At 31.5% G+C, this 26,514-nt stretch overlaps 1 protein-coding gene across 2 annotated transcripts; it reads left to right on the top strand.

Annotated features, from left to right (window-relative positions):
• Positions 1–21,345: 21,345 nt before the first annotated feature.
• Positions 21,346–25,440, top strand: LOC105798813 (inorganic phosphate transporter 1-4). Of its 2 annotated transcripts, none has more exons than XM_012629011.2 (2): positions 21,346–21,486; positions 23,641–25,440. In XM_012629011.2, the coding sequence occupies exon 2, from the start codon at positions 23,643–23,645 to the stop codon at positions 25,254–25,256; it is 1,614 nt and encodes a 537-aa protein (XP_012484465.1). In that variant the 5' UTR covers positions 21,346–21,486; positions 23,641–23,642; the 3' UTR covers positions 25,257–25,440. The 2 variants fall into 2 exon arrangements, with proteins under 2 accessions (XP_012484465.1, XP_052476592.1); XM_052620632.1 differs by having other exon boundaries at positions 21,425–21,486; positions 23,635–25,440.
• The last annotated feature ends 1,074 nt before the right edge of the window (positions 25,441–26,514 follow it).

A 26,514-nucleotide genomic window follows, 5' to 3' on the forward strand; every position in this document is an offset into this window, starting at 1 on the left:
ACACCCCTACACACCTTTAATATAAAATAAAAAAATAAATGGACAGAGAAAAACTATTGCACTGAAACATCGATGCGAAGGGGTTTATTTATTTATTTTTAGAACGAGAGTAATACGATTTAAATTCGTGCTAAATAATTGTTTAGTAAAAAAATTAATTATCATTTTATACAAATTAAGATAATCTATAGGAGTTTATTAAAAAATTACGGATTACTTTTTAAAGAGGTGAATAAGTAATTATAAAATGTAGGAATTAAATGTCTGACATAAATAAGAGAGGAGGTAAATAACCTGTGAAAATAAACATCCATCTTCTTAGGTTAGAAAGCAGTCAATAGTGAATAAAACAAGAATTTATTGGTCTTAACAAAGGCCCAAAAGCTTGACATTGATCTCCACCATCCGCAATGAATATATATTTTTTACTTTTGATGGAAGCTTTCATGAGTTTAATTTTCTAACGTTGGATACTGTACAATTATATGATATAAATATAATTTTAAATAAAATATGAAAATTTATAAGGCATAAGTTTGTAAACTTTAAAAGTGATTTATTATAAAATATTTTAACTTCAATTACAACATGAGAAAACTAGAATTTTTAAAAGAAAATACTGGAATTATGAACAATAATAATATAAAGCAATGACATATGGTACAAAGGATAAATAAATCACTACAAATTAATGCACAAAAAAGAAAAGGAAAAACTAATAGTAACTGCAATACAACAATATTTCGGAAACAAATTAGAAATGCATCAACTTGGTTAAATCGCTAAAATTTGCATCCCAACCCACCATCATCACCTAACGATGAGTACTGATCAATCATGAAGATTGTCGAAAGATCAAGTCTCAGATGGCCTATCCTCATCATCATCATCATCTCGGATCTATTACCATCACTATAACTTATCATAATAAAACCCTTCAAGAACGGTTCATAGTAAATTTGGCGGCACCTTTATATTGCCAAATCCCATATATACGCCAAAACATGACTAAAATTTTAAAAGAAAAAAAATATTTTCTTTGAAAAGAAAGTGGACAGAACAAAATCACGAAAAATGTGGACAAAATAAAACCATGATAATGTGGATTGAAATTAAAAACAAAGTAAAATTACGAAAACAATGTTAAAGAAATCGTGACCAACAACCAACTCGAAGTTCGATGCTACCATCAACAAAATAAATATTTAGTTTGAAAAAGTAGAACAGCTTAAGTTTTTTTTTTCTTGAAAAACTTTTATTCTTTAAATTATTAAATTCTTTTATTTCTTTTTAGTAAAATAATAATTTAAACCCAAATTACTCCTTAAAAGAAGGTTAACACCATCATAGGGATTGGATTCTTCTAATCTTTTTATTGTCATATGATCTTTGAACTTAATGGCTTGGTGAATGCAATTTTATAAGGTTAAAACTTAAAAGGCAGCAAAAATTTTCGTGGGTAAATAAGCTGCCAGCCTAAGAAAGAAGGTAATAAAATGGGGAAATTTATGAGTATTTTATACAATAAATATAATATATGGAGGTAAAATTAGACTCGATTTGAGATAAAAAAAAGTACTCAAATTAGTTTAACAGGACTTGTTTATTCATAGATAAAAAATTTGATTATTTATTTTTGAATTCTAGCTTGAATTGAAAATTTTCAACACTAATTACAAGTTCCATAAAAAATGAAATTTAATTAGTTTAAAGAGTTACTCGAATAAAACATTAGAATACTTGAAATTGCATTGCTCGATAATTTAAGTTGTTTGAGATTTGTTTCAAGCTGCATTAGCAAATTGCAAGTCAGGCTCAAATCAATTAGATGTAATCAGATTTATAGAAATAGAACGTGTTCAATAGTTTCTATATCTTCGTGACACCTATGACATTTTTCATCTTTGATGCATCTTCTCCTGTTCATGTTTTGTTTCATTGCATGGGCATTTGAGGCTGTTCTCCCTAAAAAGTTCTTAATTTTTGCTCTTAACTCTACTTCTAACATTAATGTTGCTGCTACTTTCTCAATTTAGTGTCTTGACTGTAGTATATTCGTTTGTACGTTTATAATTTTCTCTAATAGATCGGTTAATAAATAAATTCATTAATTACATTAATTTATTTTGTATGATTTTCCTCAAATGATTTTTGAATGCAAAGAAAAATAGAAGAAAATCTTGTTCATTAGTTGTCTAATGTTTAAACTAATACTAAGTAGTATTAGTGGTCAGATCATAATACAGAAAGACAACTTATATTAGTAGACGAACCTAAACATGTCATTAGTCTAATAAAAAATGAGCAAACCGATTGAAAGACTAGTATGTAGGGGTGTGCATAATTCGGTTAAAACCGAAAAAATTCGGTTACCGACCGAATTCGGTAAAGCGGTCGGTTAACCGAATTTTTTCGGTTTAACCGAATTTTGCAGGGTAATGAGTATGTTCCGAAACATTTTGGATTTTTTGCGTTTTACTCCTGAATTTTCTTTTTCCTGATTTTTGAGCTTAGAGGCATTTTATCGAATAGTTCACGTGCCATTTCAACATCCCCAATTTTATCAAACCCAGCAATGATCGACGTCCATGAAACCAAATTCGGCGACAACATTCGACTAAACACTTCGTTAGCAGCCTTTATATCTCCACACATTGAATACATATAAAGAATAAACTAATGAATCCTGCACATAAACATCATTTTCAAACCCATGTTTTACAGTTTGACCATGAGCTTGAATCCCCATATCATTGATATCAATCGACTAGCTGCGAAAGTGTCGAAGATGATATGGTCATATGGGTTCTTATCATATAACCATGGATGATCTTCAATTGAGATAAATTGTTGTAGGATTCGAGAAATAAAAGCTTTGGGTCCTTTAACCTTAATGTGTTCAACACTTTGTTGGCTTGCTGATATTGATGCTGCTATTCATCATCTGGTTGTTAATGAAACTTGGCTTGCTGATATTGATGCTGCTATTCATCATCTGGTTATTAAAAATTTGTTTATGTTAGACAAAACCCATGAATTTTGAAGGTTTTTTTTCGATGCATTATATATTTATATTATTTAAAAACAAGACTGAAGAACACAATAGAACTCAAGGCAATAAGGCAAGAAGAAAATTCACTTCATGAGTTACAAAAGATCAAATCAAGCCTACGACTTAAAGAAACTATCGGGAATGGGAACACAACCACATAAGCCACTTCCCAGACTGCCAATCCTTACAACAAGAATGAAAATTGTAAATTGAAAAGGCTCTTCCCACACCCACGGCAGCTCATCCAGGGAAGAAAGAAAAGTCAGCACTTGCTTCTTTTTCTGGTACAACAACTAAAGCAAGAATCGAAAGCCAAAAGCAGAGCTTTAAAAAAAAATTCTGGAGCCTTATTACCATGGGCCTCAACCAGGCCCAATTTATTTTCGGGTAATTCGGGTAATTTTCTGGTAATTCGGGTAATTCGGGTAATTCGGATAATTCGGGTAATTTTTAACCAAAAATAAACAACACATACTTTTCGGTTAATTCGGTTAACCGACCTTATTAACCGAAAAAATTTTGGTTCGGTTAATTTTTTTTAAAAAAAATCTGTTCGGTTAACAGTTAAAAATTTTGGGAGGTCGGTTAATTCGGTTATAACAATTTCGGGTCAGTTAACCGAATGAACACCCCTACTAGTATGTCGTCTATCAAGTCCAATTGAGGAGATGTTTTGTCTTGGGCATCAGAGTGGATGACTCCCAGAAGATAAAGACATAGATGTGACTGACTAAATTGATAGTATATCGGACTAGGCCCAAAAAGAATAGATCTTGAATTCGTTTATGAATTTATTTACTTGTGACTTTCATAGTGTAGCATATCTAAATCTTGAGTAGATGGCAGACTATGTATGCGTGATTCGTATACTTTGATATAAGTAAAAACCTGAGTTCTAATACATAAGGAACTGAAAGCTCATGCATTGAGTGTACGACTTTTGCAATATGTAGCGTCATTCCCAATAGTGAAATTCATAGTCCAAGACATGGGTAAATGATGTCCTCTCATTGCATTACATTGTTAATGAAAAGTAAACGTGACCACGGGTCGTTCGTCTTTATGATGAATGATTTTATTACTATTTGATAGTAATTGACTTTTCATAAATGAATATGTAACGGTTACCATGAGATAAAATAGAATCATATTGGGAGAACAGATATTATCCCAAAGAGATTAAGGATATCCTATAAGGGTAACACATTTATGACAAGGTCATTGGACAAGCACTAATTGAGTTGCTTTCGTAATGATATGTTGCTGAGGAGAGCTCAATCACGATACTATAGTGGAATGACTTCGTGACTAAATAAGTTTATAATTAATAGGTGAAAAGTTGGAACTTAATTATAAATCATTTTAGCCTTAATTGCATATGTCCAATCGATTCTTCCACTAGCTCGTTGAAACTAGAAATGAATTACATGTTGATTCAAATGAATAGTAATGGTGAAATGAAGAAATAAGAAACATTTGGAAATGATTATGATTTTTCCAAAATAAAAATAAAAATAAAAATAAAAATAAAATGGAGAAATAGAATAATTTGGAAATGAATGTGGTTTTCTCCAAAATGAAAATGAAAATGACTTTAAAAATGAAATTATGTTTTTCAATTAAAGGAAGTTCGAAAATAGAAATAAATCATTTGGTCATAGTGAACAGTTAAATGTAGAAGTATTAAATATATTTTCACATAGATTCTTTTATAGTAAAGTCATCTTGATTTTAACGAAATTAGAATTAGGTTGAGAAAATTATTTAATTGAAAATATATTAAAGTTTGTTTTTTGGGAAATAGAAAAACAAATATTGGGTTGGTTCAAACTATAAAGTATTAAGTTAAAACCTCGAGAAGTACTTGTAATTGGACCCGATATGGAAGAGTCCCAAAAGCCCTTTATGTTATAAGGTGGGGATTAGAGGTGTCCATGGGCCGGGTTGGACCTAAAAAAAAATTCGACCCGCTTCCTAGGCCCGGGCCCGGCCTAGCCCATTTTTTAAATAAACACCAAAAATTTATTTTAAAAATAAAAAAATTATTTTAAAATTAAAAAATAAAAATATATATTTATTATATTCGGGCCAGGCCTGGGCCAAAAAAGTGGTGCCCGAGGCCCAGCCCGTTTTTAAAACGGGCCTCGTTTTTTACCCAAACTCATATTTTGGGCCTATATTTTTACCCGAACCCTCCCATATTTCGGGTGGACCATCGGGCAGGGCCGGGCCGCCCGACCCATGGACACCTCTAGGTGGGATGGCAAACCCTAGTATTATTAACTAGGGTTGTCGCCCTCTACATCCTAGTTAGACTAGAAGTTCGTTTTTCTAGTTGAAATAAAGTTCTATAATTCAACAATAGTTTTACCTTTTCTCCCTAGAAATAAATGACATTGTTAGGGCTATTTACATAACTTTAAAATATTGTTACTTTGCCGAAAAATAGAAAGAATTTATTCTTAACTATTAAATCTATATTTTTTGAAATAACAATTATGTCAGTTTCTATTTGAGAATAAATTTTTTTGTTTTCACACTAAAAAAACTATTTCTAGTTCTGTGTTTTGATTCAATTTGTTCGAGCTTACACTCAAAGCAATTCATGGTATGAGAATAGTGGAAAAGATCATTTGGTTGAAAGTCAGGAACGACAAGAGTCCGTCAATCTGAAAACATATATACAATTTCGATATAGGGTTTATTGCTATAAATATCACAAATCGGGTCGATTTTCAAAATTTTTATTTTTCACTATGCTAGAAAACTGTTTTCGAACAAGATTTTTTTCGACAATTGATATCAAAGCCAGGCTGTGCTATGTTTATAATGTAATCCGAGACCAAAATTCTCTTTCTTCTTCATGTATGATTATTGTAACACCTCAGACCCGGCCTAGACGTTATGGCCGAATCTGACGATGTCACAAGGTAGTGCTTTTCAAAAAATATGTCGTCGCTAAATCTCATTTTCTATTTAACCATTTTTTTTAATTATCTTATGTTAATTTCAAATCGTGTCGTTCGTTTCCAAAACATTATTCATTTACAGATCGTTATTCAATTTCAAAACGTTTTCTTATTGCACAAGCTTTTAAACAGTTTGCATATTCTTGGTATTTTTGATAAAACATTAATTTCATTTGAAAACCCAAGTTTTACCTAACACTGGCAGATTTAAATCATAAAACCGTATAAAAACCAAATTTAAACCAAAATCTGTAAAGGCCATAATTACAGCAAAATACTCCCAAATAAAAGTAAAATCATAAATAGGTAATAAACAGTGTAAAAGAAGTCGTGTGGCCACCACTGAGTCCTCCACCACACCGATTCGCCTAAATCTGGGGATTACTTGTACAGATTAAATAGAAGGGGTGAGTTTAAGTAAACTCAGTGTGTAATCCCCATACAAAAGAATAGACAGTAAACAGATAATCACAGTTTGGGCTTAAGCCCTTTTCAGTATCAATATCAGTCCAGTTTGGGCCTTAGCCCATCTCAGTACAAAAACAGTCATGCAGTAGGGCTTTAGCCCATCACAGTATCAGTAGCAGTAATAGATATGTAGTCACAAAAATCCTACCCATCCAACCTTTACACACCATCTCTGTCCAACCCTACACTCCATGTGGGGATATAATCAACCTACCCATCCCTACACTCCAAGTAGTACTGAATGAGGCACTAGATAGTAGTTTGCAGCTGAGCTACCAATAAATTAGGCTCGAGGCCTTTTGGTACACTTCCTCCGAATATTATAATCCCCCAACCCAACCCAATGCAATGCAATATACATATATGATATGCTATAACGTAATATCATGCATGTAAACAGGGCATACAGTATCAAATCAGTGGGACATCATCAGGCTTAATCATATCATTCATACAGTCATTTCAGTCAATTAGGGGTCTAGGTAAGCTTACCGACCATATAGTAGGTTCACAGTTGACTTGGGCGACCCGTGCAACCTTATTAGTCAAACAGTGAAAATGAGCCTACAAGCCCATGATGTTTGCCCGTGTGGGCCCACACGCTCATGTGGCCCACATGACCCAAATTGGCCTTGGCCTCGTGATCCATTTTAATGTAACTCGTGCTAGTTAATTATTCATATGTGTTTCCACTATTTACTCATATGATCCTTCAAAGCTATCTACTTCAGTCACTGTGACTAAATTATTTGTATCTTAAGCTACAGAATTCTGAATTAAGATCCGCAAATTTTCCTTAAAACGAAACTCACATATCTTCTTACCATAAAATTTTTAGAATTATTGGTTTAGCCAATAAGTACAGTTTATTCTTTAAAGTTTCCCCTGTTCTGTTGTCTGACAGTTTCGGCCTTTCTGCACTAAAAATTAATTATCTTCTCGTATAGTATTTTGATGATGTTCTCGTTTGTTTCTCTTAAAAGTAGGCTCATTCAAAATTTTAAAAATATAAACTCTAACCCATAACTATTTTTATACAATTTTTAATAATTTTCCAAAGTCAGGACAGGGAATTCCAAAATCATTCTGACCCTATCTCACTAAAATTCAAATATCTCATAATATGAAATTTTTTACTTACTTTGTTTCTTCTATGAGAAACTAGACTCAAATATATTTAATCTAATATTTTTTTTATTCTCTAATTCAATTTACATAATTTATGGTGATTTTTCAAAGTTACCCTACTGCTGCTGTCCAAACAGCAAGCAATTTTGGCTTTTTGCCGAATCCCTTATTTTTGTGTTTCGGGTACACACCTGGTTTTGTTTGATGCTAAAATAGTCCCCGAGCACTCCAAAGCCACAAAAACTTCAAATCAGTATGTTTACAAAAATCACGATGAGAGCTTTAATCCTCGCGAAATGCTGTTGCCAACACCCCTGAATTAGACTATTGAACACAAAAGAATCTCTTAAAATGATACCCAACAACTTACTGAATTTGCACAAGTGCTGCTTAACGCTACGAAATTAAGAGAAAAGAATGATTTAGGGGGAAGAAGGGAATTTCAGTAGTAGCGGAAAGAAAAGAAAAGATAATCGAGTAAAAAGCAAAGAAGAAAAAAATTTGGTAGAGATGGGGGAGAGAAAACGTCAGAAAGATGGAGAGAAAAATGACTTTTTTTTTCGAAAAAGGAAAAAGTGATCAAATTTTGGATGTTCTCCCCCATAATCCCCTAATTCACTCCTAAAATCACTCCCTCACTTCCCACTACACATCCACCACTCAGAAACCCAGTTCAGCACAACTCTTACCGAAATTAGGAGCAACAATACAACCTTTGCCGTCCCAAAGATTCGAACCCATGACCTCCCTCACACCAACACTCCACTTATCCACCAGACCAGCAGACCCATTCTGTTAATTATTTACCAACTTTTACTTAAAAGCCTACTGACCAAAGATAGGGCGGCTTATTCATAAAAATACCAAAATTTACTCAAGTCTTAGCTTGAACTTGGGACCTTCCAAACACTCTCAGAACACAAAACCACTAAAGTTGACAAATGTTTGTGTCACAATTCACAATACCCAAAATTAAAATTTTGGGGTGTTACAATTATATTTGATAAGATGTGACATTCTTGTAATTGTATGCATGTTGAGGGGAATGTATGAGAATGAATGTGTGATATTATTTTATTATTATGGATGATAAAATATTTTTGTCAAAGTTGTGATTTCTATAAATTTAAATGTAATTTATTGTTATCTCAGGTATGTATATTTTAGATCATGGGCTATCATCTCCACGCAAAGTTTTATTTTATTATTTATATAGAATAAAATATGTGAGCCAGAAATAAAAATGGGAATTTTGTAACTTAAAATTTTTCGGCGAAACCCGAGAAACTGAGATGCATCCAGAACGATTGAGACAATGTAAACTAGACCCAACCAAATCAACAATTGATCGATGGTGGTCCGGCGGTTGACAACGATGATGACATAAAAATGATAGCAGAAATACGACAACGAAAGAAACGTGAACCAGTACCGTAGCAGAAGTCCGTGATGGCAAAATTGAAGACCCAAAGTATGCTTTGGGGTGAATTTTGTAATTTTGCAATTTTATTTTTCTAGGATGAAATCATGAAAACTTTGGTTGACTTTGGTTGGTTAGAGTCATTTAATTTTATGCTTTTATATAAGCATGGTGATATTTCTATGACTGCAAATATATGTTCATGCATATATGAGATAAGCATGCCATATAAATTATAAAAGAATGTCATATATACTTGTCATGCATATATTGATCATTCATGATTAAAACCGAACGTTCAAAACCTTACATGTTATTTAAAATATTGAGCGAGAGAAAGTCTCTAAACAAGACGTACAACCTCCATCAATAGTCTCGTATGATGGCATGATAATCTAACTACCCTACGGTAAGATTGTCATGTCACTGAATAAATTTTCTGAAAGAAAGTATACTCTCTTCTATTCCTATGATAATTGGACCGTGGTAGGTATTATCATATATTATATTAAGCTAATTGTATATATCTGAAACTGTTTCCTTAAATTCTTAATCAATTTCAAGGAAAAAAAAATCTTAATCAGATTACGTGTTTGAATTTGATTCATGTAATGTATTATAATGTAAATTAAAAATAGTCAGAACAATATAAACATATCAATTATTTATTTTATATAATTTTAAACTTAAAATATAAAACCATTACCGCTATCATAGATATTAAATACATCTATAATCACTCTACCTATTTGATATTTATTAATTGTTTTTCTAATATTTTAATATGCATTTGACATGTGAACAATAAATAATAATCTATAAATATCTAACTTAAATATTAAAAAGGATAAATCTTAAAATTATATATAAATTTTGATTTAATGTGTAATTGTATACATGAACTTTAATTTGGTGCAATTATATGCATGAAACTCTAATTGTGGTTCAAATGTATACTTAAAACTTTAATTTTGATTTAATCATACACATTTAAAGAAATAAATATATCAATTTATTTTTATATTGAATAAATATAATTTATTTACGTATGTAATATATAAACATTAAATGATGTCATATCAATAATTGTGTTAATAGTTTATGAGAATTGGATCAAATCAAAATTTCAAGTATAAAATTGTACAAAATTAAAGTTCATGTATACAATTATACATTAAACCATAATTTATGTATAATTTTGGGATTTATCCAAATTAAAAAAGATAAGGGTAAACTACAAAAATAGTCACTTTTGTTTACCTTAGGTTATATTTTAGTCACTTATGTTTGAAATGTCATGTTTTAGTTACTTACTGATAAAGGATGAGTGTGGATGAATGCGAAAGCGGATTGTAAAGTTTGTCAAAGTCGCGGATTTAACCTGGATCTCTAGACGAACGTAAATTGAAACAAGAAACAACGAAAACAAAGTAGTTGTCACAAAGGAGAGTCAAACGAAATTAAAACAAAAGAAAGATGAACCGACTGGTAATTAGTCCAAAAGAGAATGAATTAGCATTTCTTGGATGGAAAGAAATCGTCCTTAGACCTCAAGAAAATGCCCCAACCAGACCTGGAAAAATAAAACACAAACAGATTTGTTAGAAGTGATTTTAAAGACAAAAACAAATTGTTTTGTGCAAGAATATTTGAAACAACAAGAAAAGATTAAAACTCCTAATTTTGATGTGCTTCTTGATGGAACAAGATAGAATAACATCTTTTTTTAAACAACTTTAACCTAGAACGAAAATCAATAAAATCAGCAAGCCAAAACAATAATAACTAACTTAAATAAGCAAGAAACGATAAATTAAGGATAGAAAAGAGAAGATGGCATCCTAAGAAGTCTTACAAACATTAAGAATCCACAACTCCTTTCAATGGCTTTAATTCCCCCTCCAAGAAAGAGATCTTGGCAAGAAAAAACTTGAAAATTATTTCCACAACCTGAAAGATTGTTAAAACAGCTTCTAAAAGAAACTCAAGAGCAATTATTATTAAGTTAAAAAAAAATTAAATCAATTGTATATGTATAAGGGTGAGCTCATGCTACTTCTAGGCCCCCAAAATAAGTTTTCCTAACCCTAATAGAATAACTAACATGACAACTCATCAAACAAAATAATAATAATAATAATAATAATAATAATAATAATAATAATAATAATAATTCTAAGTGTAGATTTTTAATGGGAATCCAGCCACATGAATTAAATGGGCTCCTTTGGTTTAATTCTTACATGATGATCCACCTATTAAAATAAAATTAGACATATAGTTAAATATTTTACAATTTGGGTCACTTTGATAATTTGGCCTGATATTCAATTAAATTACTTTCTAAACTTCAGGATGGACTTGTAGACATCTTAATGGGCCATTTTTCAAGAACTTGGTCTAGTGATCCGTTTACTCTCGAAATTGGCTCGTTCAAGCTCGTACATGAAATCCAATGTTCATTGGTTGCAAGATTCGGTTTCTTGGACCAAGATTTTCAAGATTTGAAATCTTGATTTTCTTGATTCTTGAAGTTGTTCGAAACAACAAAATTGGACCAATATTCGGTTTCTTGATTTTCTTGAGAACAAGGAAGTGAATCTTGATTTTCTTTTTTGGTCATATGCGCAACTAGGGGCTTGGTAACAAAATCTTGGATGGTCCCATTCAATTTTGCTTGGATTTGCTTAGCTTTCAACCTCGTTATTAGGCCTTGAGGAAATTTGAGCCCATCACATTCATGAGCCTGATTGTGGGCCTTGTGACTCATTTCACTTTCGTTATTGCGTTGTAACATTTTAGTCACTAAACCGTTAATTGACATTAACGATGTAATTGTCAGTTGACGTGGCACGTTAAATCATCATTTCAAAAGAATAAAAATTAAATTATTCAAAACGAAAAAATATGAGGATCGATTGTATAAATTAACCTAAAATTTTTATTTGAAATGATGATTTAACGTGCTACATCAACTTATCATTATACCGTTAATAGTAATTAATGGCTCAGTAGCTAAAATGTTATAACATGATAACATAAATAACTAAAACATAATATTTCAAATATAAATGACTAAAATATAACTAAAATAAAATAAAAATCACTATATTAATAATTTAGTCGAAAGATAATGAATTAATATGAGCAATTCATTTATGAAATAGGAGCGAAAGTTGGCATACCTACGTAATGTATGACTTTAGAGGTGAACTGACGTTATTGGATGGTTGACAGGTGACAGCCGGATTTCCCTATCAATTTGCAGCACATAATGATTTGAGTCATGTCTATCCATTGTTTTTTAGTAAGAGAAATACGGCTTTAAATCTAATCATGTAGTTAAGCAATCTATTGTTTATGGTCGGGTTTTTTACAATAATATCATAAAAAAATAAAAATAACCAAAATATTATAATGTTTTTATTTACCAAAATATATCAAAAAAAAACAAAAAGCCAAAAAAAAACCTGCAAAAAGCTGAAAAAGCTTATCAGGCCAATGGCATTGGCGGCACCAATGGTGCCAAAGCCATTGGCGGCACCAATGGTGCCAAAACCATTGGCAGCACCAATGCCATAATAGGGGGGTTGGTGGTGGGGGAAGGAGAGGGAAAGAAAGAAAGAAAGGAAGGAGAGGAAAGAAAGAAAAAGAAGGAAAGAAAAAGAAAGGAGAAGAGAAAAAAAGGAAAGAAGAATAAGAGGAAATGAGAAGAAAAAATAAAGAAAAAGAAGGAAAGAAAAGGAAAGGAGAAGAGAAAAAAAAAAGAAGAGGGAATGAAGGAAGGAAAAAAAAAGGAAAAAAGGTAATTTTTTTAATAAATTTAATTTTTTTGTAATATTTGTGTGTTAAAAATTTATGTTATGTACATTGTACGTATTTTATTATTTTATTTAGCATATATATTTTATGAAATATATTTAGAATGAAAAAATTAATGGTATGTACATTGTATGTTGATTAGGGATTTTTTTATGAAATTTACTTAGGAAGTTGAAATTAATGTCCATCTCATTACGGAGTCTGCTTGACTGTGGACGACCCCTTGGATTCCTCCGTAGCCCTCTGTCTGGGAGAAGCTCGAAAGTCATCGGCGGCACCTCCCACTTAGATAGGTCTGGCAGGACGGGGAACTCATTCTCCCAGACACGCAATGTGCACTCCAGCGTGTACACATCATCGACATATTGTTCAGCATCAAGGTTGACTTTAGCACACGCTGCCACGACATGCGCATGGGATAATGAAGTGTTTGAACCTCCCGCTTTTCGCAGACCGTCTATTCCGGAGATCAACTCCGTATGACCTAGTTGGTATACCAGGTCGACGACTGATGGTCTCAGTAACTCGAAACGTTTCCAGTCGTCGTGAATATATTTCCATGTTCATTAACCTCGCCAACCGACGGTTTACGACCATTGCATCCCTGACATGTTCGACAAACACATGTCCCGCCTGAATCTGGTCGACTTGTTGCTGACCCATTCTTGGCATCAAAGTAGCCAGCCTGTAGAAAGTAGCAAAAAATACCAATACAATCGGAAGATGACGTGTTTTCAACAAGACAGCGTTGATCCCCTCCACTAAGTTTGTGGTCATTTGGCCATAACGAAAGCCCTCATCAAAACTTTGAGCCCACTGCCACGGCTCCATTGTGCCCAATCATTGTCGGAAAGATGTGTTTGTCTGCCCCTCCATGTCACTCTCAAGTCGGATCATTCTTTGCCGGAAAATATGTGGCTCTAACTCGTACGCTACATACGTATTAAGGAAAAATAAGTTCTAGTAAGTCGATAACATCAAACATTACAACTTATATTGAAAAGATAAGGTTATCATTTACCAATTGCCACGACTTGTCTCTTCCAGTCTGCATTCTTATAATCTTTATGGAAGTTAGACGCAATGTGACGAATGCAGTAAACGGATCTCCACGGCACACCGGAACGCCTAATAGCTGCAATTAAACCCTTCCCTCTATCAGAGATATGCAAATGTTATCGTTCCTAATAACATACCTCAGCAGATTTGTGAGGAAGAATTCCCAAGACTCTATGTTCTCTTTATCTACGATAGCAAATGCTATCGGGAGTCCGTTTCTGTTACCGTCTTGAGCAACTACAACAAGTAGGATCTGTGTATATTTTCCATACAGTCAGGTCTCATCCACCTGCACAAGTAGCTTGCAGTGGGGAAATGCCCGCACACATGGATCGAACGTCCAGAACATCCGATGGAAAATCCTCTTTGCCGGCTGTAACTGGTCATCCGAGCCATAATATGGCCTTATCTGCAACTCAATCACGTCCTCGATGCGTACTCATCGCATAGCGACTATCCAACCTTGAAGCTCGTTATCGACGTAATCGTAATCCCCATACGCTTGCTCCATCGCCATCCGCTTAGCTATCCATGCCTTCCGATATGAGACTCGACATCGAATCGTGCTTGCATTTCGACAATCGATCAAACTTTAATGGTCGACATGTCCTTCACCATTGGCATGATACACGCATACAAATAGTTTTGAATCAAGTTTTCCATGATTTTCATCATACATGTTGATGTGCATGTATGAGGACCAACAAATTTTCGTATCTCCCACATCCGAGAACTTCTAATGAATGCATTTCAGATTCGCCAATTGCGCCTTTCACGCCTTCCAACACTCCCTAACATATATTGCCGAGTAGACACGAGACTTTATAATCCACCGATATATTCATGCTTGCATCGCTTAATGGCATATACGCACTCTTCTTTACAGCTGAATCTCTGGCCTATGAATAACTCCTCATCATCAGATGTTACGGCCAGCTCGCGAGGATGAACTATTTCAGGGTACTCCGAGAACTCAGCTACATACGCTGCGTCGGGGTCTATGAGCGACATGTGTGGCCCAGGATTATTGTGTATCAAAATATGTCGCATCTGCTCCCCGACCGAAGAAGCGTTAATGCCTTCATCATCAATATCATCAGGTACATCGTATACATTGGGATCACCGTCACTATCGACCTCTTCATCCCAATGATCGCCACTACCTTCTTCTTCGCCAGCACCTTCTTCTTTACCACCAACCATATCAACATCGGGTGTAATATTCAGGTCGATACCGATCCTACCCATTGTTGATTCACTATCAACATATGATATTGGAGCCACCATCCGCGGTTCTTCAGCCCCGTCTTCTTCATCAGATGCATTAACATCTGCATTTTGCTCAATACTGACTAACTCAGCAAATAAGTGAATCGGTGCATTCTTCTCACTCCCATTCCCACAGTACAGATCGACCATTGTCTCCACGTCTTCGTCGTCTACAAGTTCCATTTCGACGAATTTGACCGGATTTGTTGAAACTGGAAACTTGTAGAAAATTTTTGATATCCTTCTCCCACAATGTCTAAGAATTTTTGCATTAATCATTGCCTTCATTTCATCGAACGATACATTTCTATTAAATCTCATTGCTATTTGTTGTCAACATTCAAATACACATCCAACACTTGTTGTCAAGATGACTCCATCGAAATAAACGCATACAAGAAACTTAGCATCCATCTTCAATATTTAATCTGTCAAAAAAAAAAAAACAAAATCTCATAAAAATTCTCGAATGGTAAATAAATTACTAATCCTAATAACTAACACAATAATAATATTAATAATTTTATACTCAAAATAATACACACTAAAATTATTAATTAGGGTTTTACTAAAATAATAACTAACTAACTAACTATAATAATAATACTAGTTTTTACTAACAATAATACTACTAAGTTACATCTTAATACATTAATAACATCTTAATACTAACAACAACAACGAGTAGTAATAATAATAATAATAATAATAATAATAATAATAATAATAATAATAATAATAATAATACTAACTAAAACTATCAATTTGAGTTTTATTAATCTTAATAACTAACCTAAAACAAAAAATATTACAAAATATACAAAACAATAACAAGAATATAATCAATTATTTTTTTAAAAATACCTTCTTTTTCTCTTCTCTTTCTCTCTTTTTCTCTTCTTTTCCACAACACCTCTTTTTCTTCTTTTTTTTCTTCTGGTTTTTCTCCCTTCAGCTGGGCAGAGGTCGTGTTTATAACACGAGTAGTGCCGCCAATGCCTTTGGCACCATTGGTGCCGCCAATGCCATTGGCCTAATCAGGCTTTTTGCAATTTTTTTTTGGTTTTTTTGTTTTTTTTATATATTTTGGTAAATAATAAAAATAATTATAATAATTTGGTAAATAAAAAAATTTATAATATTTTGGTTATTTTTTATTTTTTTATAATATTATTGTAAAAAACCCTTTATGGTCTGACCAAATTAAATTTGTAATTATTTAATCAAGGCAAAACCCTCATGCTCAATCAAAAAGTCAAACGCTTAGAAAGCAAAGTCTGTTTCGTGCACTCAACCCATCAATTTGTATTATAATAGTACCCAAACCTCTCTTTTAGTATTATTAAGACCTGTAACAAAATTGTTTTTAAGCACAGTTGGTCTTGGGATTTTATCCTTTATTTCAGTCAAGAATTGCATACACTTTGTAAAAGGAAAATTTTGAAAGAATGAGAAGTATGAAATTTAATCTAGAGTTTAAATCCCTGACGTATAACATATAAGACTGGTGTGTTTCCAGTAAGTAGTGACCTATATACCATGTGTAGGGATTCAAACCCCATCAAAAGTGAAGACGCTTATTTCTTCTTAGTAAATGGTCGTACGTCCATGTATAATTTATTTCGTTGAAATTTTATTTTCTATGAGCTGTACACGCTCTCAATAGAAACAAAAATAAAATCTCAACATCATCTAAAAACAATATCAATCATTATTAAAAATTAATTAATTACAACACTTTAAAAATCGACCCAATAATAATATATGAAAATAAGGGTGGGTTACCCATCTCAAGATCTAAATTTTAAATTTCTTAAATATCTATTAAAGAAACGCATAGGTTGAAAACAAGAAAATAATTAAATACCAGAATTTAAAATTAAATTTACTAAATATTGATTTAAAAATAAAAAGTACGTTATTAAATATTAAAATTAAAATTTACAGAGAATAACTTTAGATATTATTAAGGGTTGAAAGAAAGGGACACCTAAACAATATGGAGTAATCAATCGAATATAATATTTTCACCAAATTGATTGAAAACAACAAGCATAATAATTTATTTACTCCTTCAATTTTATAAAATAACAAAATTTATTTTAATCATTTTTAGCCTTTAAATTTGTATTTTTATCAATTCACCTCAAAATCGAAAGAAAGTCAATATTTATTAATTTTGCTAACGCGGCATACACATGAATTTCCATGTGAATGATACATCATCATTTAATTAATTTTTTAATTTTAAAATTCAAAAAATTATAAAAATATTTTAAAAATTCAAAAAATTAAAAAAGTGTAAAATATTTGTTAATATTATTAAATTTTAAAAATTAGTTAAATATTGATGTGTCATCCAGGTGGTAATCCATGTATATGCCACATCAGCAAAGCTAACAAACATTAATTTTTTAATCTATTTTAAGGTAAATTGACAAAAAAATACAAGTTTAAGAACTAAAAAAAAGAAAAAATAATAATAAACGAAGGACTAAAGTGACTTTTTTGTAAAGTTAAAGGGCCAAATAAGAGATTATGCCCAAAGAAAATGGAGAAAGAAAAATTCGAACATGTTGCAATAACTAAGTCAAAGGCCATCAAATTCACACTCCCAACAACCAAAGTCGGCTTCTTTTTCACATTTAGATTAATTGGATTGAGCACAATCCTACTAGGCTAGTAGGCCTATAAATTAATATGTTTAAATCACTGTTTATTTGTTTGCTTTTTAAATTTATTAGTGTTTAATTTGTATAATTTAGTAATTGAGTTTCACACTTCTTTCTAATGTAATATCTATATTATTTTATGGTTCAATCTGATATTTATATTTGACAAAAATTATATATTTTGATATCTAATGGTAACGGTGTTAATTTTTAGTGTTTGATTCGGTTTTAGTGTTGATTTGATAAAATACATAATTAACTAATAATGTTAGCAATTAACTTTCACCAAATCAACCTTAAAATTAGACTGTATTTGACAAATTAAACGCAAAATTAAATAGATTCACGACTAACTCTAATTTTATTCTATTAACAAAATCATGAAAAATTCGAACCTAATAATATTAGTAATTAACTTTTATCAAATAAACCCTAAAACTCAAATTAAATACTAAGAAGTTAACATGATTATCTTTGGGTACCAAAATATATAACTTTTGTTAAATACAAGTACCAAATTGGACCAAAAAGTAACACGATATCACATTAAGAAAAAGTGTCAAACTCGGTATCAAATGATATATTAAAACATTTTATCAATTATATTAATAAATATATAATTAAATGTGTTCACGAACATGCTCGTGAACATGTTCAACTATATGTTCACAAACAATTAAAAATCTAATTAGGAATTATAAAAAACATAAATACTTTTTAAATATAAAGTAATAAAAATATTTATAATTATATTATAAATAAATACAAGTAATACACAAGCAATAGTAATATTGTTAATTATACTAGAGTTAAGTAAAAGAGTTTTGAATAAATATAAAGAATTTAAATAAATCAAATATATTTTGTTTAAATAGCTTAAATTAAAGTTATGTTTGATAAATTGAAAAATTAAGTGGTGAATTTAAGTTATAAAATATGTTCGGTACTTTATTTAAAATTAAATAATAAATATAATTATATTATTTTGATAAAGAATAATATAATCTACAACCGAATAAAATAAAATAACAATTGAATTTATTATCTATTGTAGTTGTAAATCGCTATATTTGGAAATGGGGAGAGATTGTGGGAGGTTCTCAAGTAAAATTTTAAAATGTATTTTGTATAATTTTTTAAGTTTTAAAATTATGATTAAATTGAGAAAATTTGTAATGTTAAGGGTTAATATTTTTAAAAATTATGACTAGATTGAGACGATGTGTAAAAGTCAAGAGATAAACAAATTATTAGACTAATTTTTGAACTACTACATCACCCTTTCGTCAAACACTTAATAGAACTTAATGAAAAAGGACAAAGAACCTAATTAATTGGGTGATCGTTTTAAAACATTTGATAATTGAGTGTGTAATAAGGCCCAATCGGCCTGGGTTTAAACACAAAAAGAAAGTGGCCCAATAATCCCTAAATCTAGCAGCACACAAGCCCAATACACCAAAACACCCCAGACCCAAATTAGCCTAGCCCAACTCAGCAAAATAAAAAAAAACACAAAGAACCCTAGCCCTAAACAGCAAGGAGCGCCGCCGTCGCCGCAAGGATCGGTGGCGACTCCAGTTTTGTTTTTTAAAGTCGACAACTAAAATTTTTGTTTAAAAAAAAAAACGGTTTCGACAGAGTGTAAAAAAGAATTAATCATAATTGAGGGCATTACTTAAAAAAGAGAGATAACAGAATGAGCAAATCTATTTAGTCACAAGGCATTTTGTTTTATCAATGAATGAAGTTGACTTACAAAAATGTCAAAAATTCATGATGTGCTTGATTTCATCACCTATCACTTCTATTGCTAGTAATGAATATATTTTTGTATAAAAAGAAATAGATTTTATTTACCATGTGTTTATTTATTTATAATTAAACTGTAATATCTCAAATTTTTAGTTTTTAAGTGTTATATATCAATGATCACCAAGTCGAAATTCAGATGAGATTTGAGTCGCCTACCTGCAACTTGGATAGGCCCCACCAGGTAGACATGCGCAAGGCGTACAACGAGAGGATAACAAGGGTAGCTCGCAACATCGGCTTGCACATGCCAAGGAGAGTCCGCAGTTTTAGTTCGCCATACCTAAGGAGCTTGCGTGTGGGGGATCGTGAAGTCTGGCAAGCGACCCAAAATCATATACGTGTCTAGCATGCCCGAAATAGGCTCAGAGTGTTAGTCCTATGAATAGTGGGATCGAGTCCATGAACAGTGGAGTCAAATCATGAACAATGATGATATGTATAAATACTCAAATGTTCCCTTTAATAGGACATGAGATAAAAATTACTCAACACTAAGAAAGACCAAATATTTTAAGGTGAAATAAGTATTTGGACAAAAAGTATGAATAATGAAATTTGCTAAAGATTAAATCGAAAATTTATAGAAGTTGGAAGACTAAAAATGTAACTTTACCATTTTAGGAAAGGTGAAATCAAATGAATAATTTTTCACATTGATGAGTTTTTCATCTGTAAGAGTTCACTTTCATCGTGTACGAGAATTTACATTGATGATTTATTCTCATCAGTATCTTTTACTCAAAAGATAAAAAAATGCAAAATAAAAAATTAAAAAAAATTGTGAGAAAGAAGAGCATTTATTTTACATTTATTTATTTTTATTCTTCTGTAATTACAATTAAAATGAATTTTAATCGTTAGATTCCTCAAAATATTTAAATTTATTCAAAATTAAAATGAGGGTGATTGTGTTAGATATAAATTGTTTTAGGTTAAATTATGGTTATGATTATTTTATTATTTTTAATTTAAGATTTATTATTTACGTTTTAATTTATTTTATAGTATCATTAATTAATCCAAATAATTGATACCCTTAGCAATCAATATCATAATGCTGAGGTAGAATATATATATATATATATATATATATATATATATATATGTGTGTGTGCATTCTAACTTATCATGTATAGATCGTATTTTTTCTGTGTGCGTGTATGCCACATGATATAAAATGTTTTAAACAAAAATAATTTATTATTTTAACCGAAATAGTTGAGGACAATAGCTATTTGAGCTAATTAAGTAGAAAATTAAATAATATCAAATTAAAATATAAATATTAAATCTCAAATGTGTGTGATTATAATAGCGAGATCAAAATTAAAAATTTACAGTTATTTACAATAGTAATGAAAAAAAGGAAAGAGCAGTGAAATGTGTGGAAGGGTAGATTAAATCTCAAATGTGATTATAGTAGAAAGATGAAAATTGAAAATTTATCTTATCAGACAAGGGCAAAAGAAAAGAAGTAGTGAAAAATGTTGAGCCTTCCTTTTATATATAGAAATATATAAAATTAAATATCAGATGCAATGATAGTAAACAGATCAAAATTAAAAATTTAGCAGAGAAATATGGGATGTAGGAAGGCTTCCTTTGATATACAAGTATAGATGCTTAATATCTTAATGGTGAGGATGAGAAGAGGGTTGACTTGAGAAAAAAATAAATAAAAATAGAATAGAAAGAGTATATCCTTGATTAGATGCCATAGCATGTGCAGTTTAAAAGCCCACAACCTTTCTCACATCTTTGCATTCACCTCTCTTTCCATTCTTCACTGCAATACTGTTTGAAGAGAAACAGGTCAGTCTTATAAGTTTCCATATATATTATGCCATTAATAATCCCAATTAAAACTAGCTATTGTACTGCTACTTCAATTTTATTTAACTTTTTCTATTTTTCATAATTATTTATGTTTACCATCTCTATCCCAAAACTAGTATGGTATTATACCAAAATTTATATATTTTCTAATTAAATTTAATAAAACTTTTATTACTTAATTTAAATTTTGGTCAGGTAGAACCAACCCAAGTAAAAAGGCCTATCATATATGTTACAAAACTATAAATATTTGGGCTCCTAATATCATTTATGTCTGATTTTGACTCATAAAGTCCTACCATTTTGTCTCACAAATCTGGAAATTTTAAGGTGGTACAATAGAGTTGTTGATGGTACATATGGGCTCGAATTGTATTTTTTTCTCTTTCATTTAAAAATAGTAAATTAGGTTTTATACATTAAATCAAAGAGTAAATTAGTTATTCTGTTAAAAATTTCATTCATTTCTACTATTAAAATTGGTCTCGTAAGTTGACATGAAGTATATATGGCATGCAATATGTAAGTGTCGATCATTCTCTTAATCACACAAGTCTTTAACAATAGAAATTGATTAAAATTTTAATTGAAAGAACTAATTTGTTCTTTAATTTAACGTGTATGGACTAATTTATTCAGTTTTATTAAAAGAATAAATATAATTTAACTCTTTGTATAAAGACTTTCATAATACTTTTATTGAAAGATTTAACTTATGTAATCACATGGCCCTAATAGAAGCTATCTTGTTTAAATTTGAATTTAAGGGTCGAATATGAGAATGTATATGTCATAGATATAAATATATTTATTATTTTATATTTAAAAGGTTTTAATCATATATTTTAGGTATATCCAAATATGGGTTGGATACAAAGTTTTGAATAAAGATTTATTTAAAAGAATAGTACTATAATAATAAATTTAGCCTCTAATATTTTTTGTCTTTTTATTATAATTTTCTTGGATTATTTTAGCTCTTAAAATTTAAAATTTAGTAAAATTGATTTTTAACTAAAAATCGACAAATTATTAAAATTTTAATGGTATTGATGTGACAGTTCACACGCATTTTATTTGAAAATTTTAAATTATATTTATGTATAATTTGAATTTTCATGAAATGCTGTGGGTACCATGTGATTATCATTAAAATTTTAATGGTCCAACTAACTTTTTGTTAAACTATAATTTGATTAAATTATGAGAGTTAGGCACCAAAATGATCTAAAGAAAAGTAGGGCAAAAAAAATAAATATTGAAGGTTAAATTTATTATTATGCTTTTATATAAATGTTAAAATATGCTATTAGTTTTTGTACTTTGATAGAATTTGAGATTTAGTGAACCAGGTCTAATAGCCAGGATGTTCATCGCCCTAAGTGTGGCTTGAGTTTGAGTCGTGCTAGTCGCATTGCTGTTAAGGTTTTGCCTTCCTCTTATAATTCTCAAAAAAAAAAAAATTAGTCATTGTACTTAAAAGGTTAAAAATTAAACTTTCCTACTTTTTTTTATTTAAAAAAACTCAGTCCACACATTAAAATCGTAAATATTTCTTTCAAAGTTTGTGAGGTTAGAATTTTGATTTGGTCAGTAACCCGGTGACTATCAACGTTGACCTAAGTAGTTTTATTATTATTTGTCCTTTTGTTGAAGAAGTTAAAAGGTGTTCATTATTTGATTTAGAATTTAATTGATGGATACATTATTTTCAATCAACACTGGTCAACGGTTTTATTATGGATTAATTAGATTGAATCAAATAAACATAACGCTTTTGTATATTAATAAAATCTATTTGCTCAGAAATATTTTTTATTTGAATTATAAAATATATAAATTTAATGTAATTACTTTTCGTTATTTGGAATTTTCAATTATAAAATTAATCAAAACAATTTAATTACGACACTCATCTACTTAAAAAAAAACCAAATGATATTTTATTTTAAATGTTAAAATAAAAAGAGGAAAAAACCAGTAAACCAACAAGTCTAAAGGTGATGAGGCCCCTGCTTCTTTGTAACTCATCCGTTTTCTGTTGATGAGACCCGCATCTGATAATGACTTGTTGATTATTATTGTTATTATTATTATACTAAGTTGAGACCCTGATTTTGCAAGGTGCAGCCATGGCTAGAGAACAGTTAGCAGTGCTGAATGCACTCGATGCAGCCAAGACTCAGTGGTATCATTTCACCGCCATTGTTATCGCAGGGATGGGATTTTTCACCGATGCTTACGATCTCTTTTGTATCTCATTGGTCACCAAATTACTCGGTCGTATATATTACCATGTCGACGGTGCACCCAAGCCCGGTTCCCTACCTCCCAACGTTGCTGCCGCTGTCAACGGTGTTGCTTTAGTCGGCACATTAGTTGGCCAACTGTTTTTCGGGTGGCTCGGCGACAAAATGGGCCGGAAAAAAGTCTATGGTCTCACTTTGATCCTCATGGTTGTTTCCTCTCTTGCCTCTGGCTTGTCATTTGGAAGCAGTGCTAAAGGTGTTATAGCTACCCTTTGTTTCTTCCGGTTTTGGCTCGGTTTCGGCATTGGTGGTGACTACCCTCTTTCGGCTACGATTATGTCCGAATACGCCAACAAAAAAACTCGCGGAGCGTTTATCGCGGCGGTGTTCGCAATGCAAGGGTTCGGGATTTTAGGTGGTGGTATTGTGGGACTTATTGTGTCTGCTGCATTTGACCATGCATACAAGGCACCTGCTTATTCAGTGGATGCGGTAGCCTCGACTGTGCCACAGGCTGACTATGTTTGGCGCATAATTTTGATGTTCGGTGCAATCCCGGCTGCTCTTACTTACTATTGGAGAATGAAGATGCCGGAAACCGCTCGCTTTACTGCCCTTGTTGCAAAGAAAGCAAAACAGGCTGCGGCGGACATGTCGAAAGTGTTGAATATGGATCTCGAAGCCGAGGAAGATAAGGTCATAAAGATAGCGACAGATCGAACAAATTCCTTCGGCTTGTTCTCCAGGGAATTCTTGAAACGCCACGGACTTCATTTGCTGGGAACTACAACCACTTGGTTCTTATTAGACATTGCATTTTACAGCCAAAACCTATTCCAAAAGGACATCTTCTCCGCCATTGGATGGATTCCTAAGGCTGCAAGCATGAATGCGATCCACGAAGTGTACAAGATCGCCAGAGCTCAAACATTGATCGCTCTATGCAGTACGGTTCCGGGGTATTGGTTCACGGTGGCATTGATCGATATCATGGGAAGATTTGCGATTCAATTGATGGGATTTTTCTTCATGACCATCTTCATGTTTGCTCTTGCAATTCCATACCATCATTGGACATTGGAACCTAATAGAATTGGGTTTGTGATCATGTATTCGCTCACCTTCTTTTTTGCCAATTTTGGACCCAATGCTACAACATTTGTTGTGCCAGCTGAGATCTTCCCCGCAAGATTGCGATCAACGTGTCACGGAATATCGGCTGCCGCCGGGAAAGCCGGGGCCATCGTCGGGGCATTTGGATTCTTATATGCGGCTCAAAGCACTGATCCGGCCAAGACCGATGCTGGCTACCCACCAGGCATCGGTGTCCGATACTCACTTATCATGCTCGGGGTCATCAATTTCTTTGGAATGCTATTCACTCTACTGGTGCCAGAATCAAAGGGCAAATCACTTGAGGAACTAACAGGTGAAAATGGAGATGAAAATGATGAAAAACAGATTCAAATGGATCCTTCAAGGACTGTTCCCATCTGATTTTCACCACTAATTTGAAGTTCTTATCAAGTTTCATATTGTTTCCTAGTTACTTTTGTATCTTTTTCTTGTTGGTTTTATGTTCAACTATATGTATATTGTGTGTATGTTTGCTTTCACTCGGGTCATCGGAGTATGTTGATTTTCTTTTAATTTTCATATAGTTGAATGGTTCTTGGAAGAATATATCTCTATACTTGTATCTAGGGCGATTCAACTTATTCATATAATCACAATTGAGAAATATCGAATTCTCTTTCGAATAGGTCCTGAAAAGAGAAGGAAAACTGGAATACCACCAGACGTCTATTATTGAATTCACCTGACTTGATAATACCCATTTTTGGAATGTCCACTACCAAAATCACGAAATGAGTAAGTCGCCAACCTCTAAAATGGACCATGTAATATGCTTTATCCATTAGACTACAGGGGCATTTTACATGTATATATATATATCGAATATAATATTGTGTATTGATTTTTATTTTTTATTTATGATATTTCATGTTTGATACTAAATTTTTAAATAAATAAATATATGTTTCGTTGTATGGCAAGTAATAATTGTCAATCTAATCTGAATTCAAGATATAAGTAAGATTTCTATTGCTCGAATCTATCGAAATGAGAGCTGCACCTATATATGTTGCCTTGTGAACTTTCAGATTTCAAGTTTGAATGTCACTTTGTATAAAATATGTTATGTTTAACTTCTTTGTTAATATTTATTTTGGGTTATGTTCCACCATACACCATATTGAACTCTAGATAGATTTACTTTCATATAAGTTTAGATATATTATAATAATTTCATCACGTTTTATAACGATTAATTCTAATTATAGTTATCCAAATATATTTTTTATAACTGCAGTTATGGCTATATGCATCACTTCCAAAAGAACGTATAATAATTGATATATATATATTATGGTTATAACATATTATTATATTAAATTATAATTTAATTTACTGATAATTAAAATGATTTTATAACTAATTAGGGTTTATTACTTTGAATTGAACATATTATTAGTGTATTTTTCGAACTTCAAGGGATAAGTGGGTATTTTTAAATGATTTGATACATCGTCTATAGAGTTTTTAAATTTTACAAGTGGGTTGAAGGTTTAAAACTATATTATAGGGTGTACTAAAAATAAAAATAAATTTAATTATATAAATAAATGTGATATTTGTTACACCTCAACTCGTTTATAGCATCTAAAAATTTTACTAACAATGTATCAAATAA

This window comes from Gossypium raimondii, chromosome 9, assembly GCF_025698545.1.
Source record: "Gossypium raimondii isolate GPD5lz chromosome 9, ASM2569854v1, whole genome shotgun sequence".
Lineage (NCBI taxonomy): Eukaryota > Viridiplantae > Streptophyta > Magnoliopsida > Malvales > Malvaceae > Gossypium > Gossypium raimondii.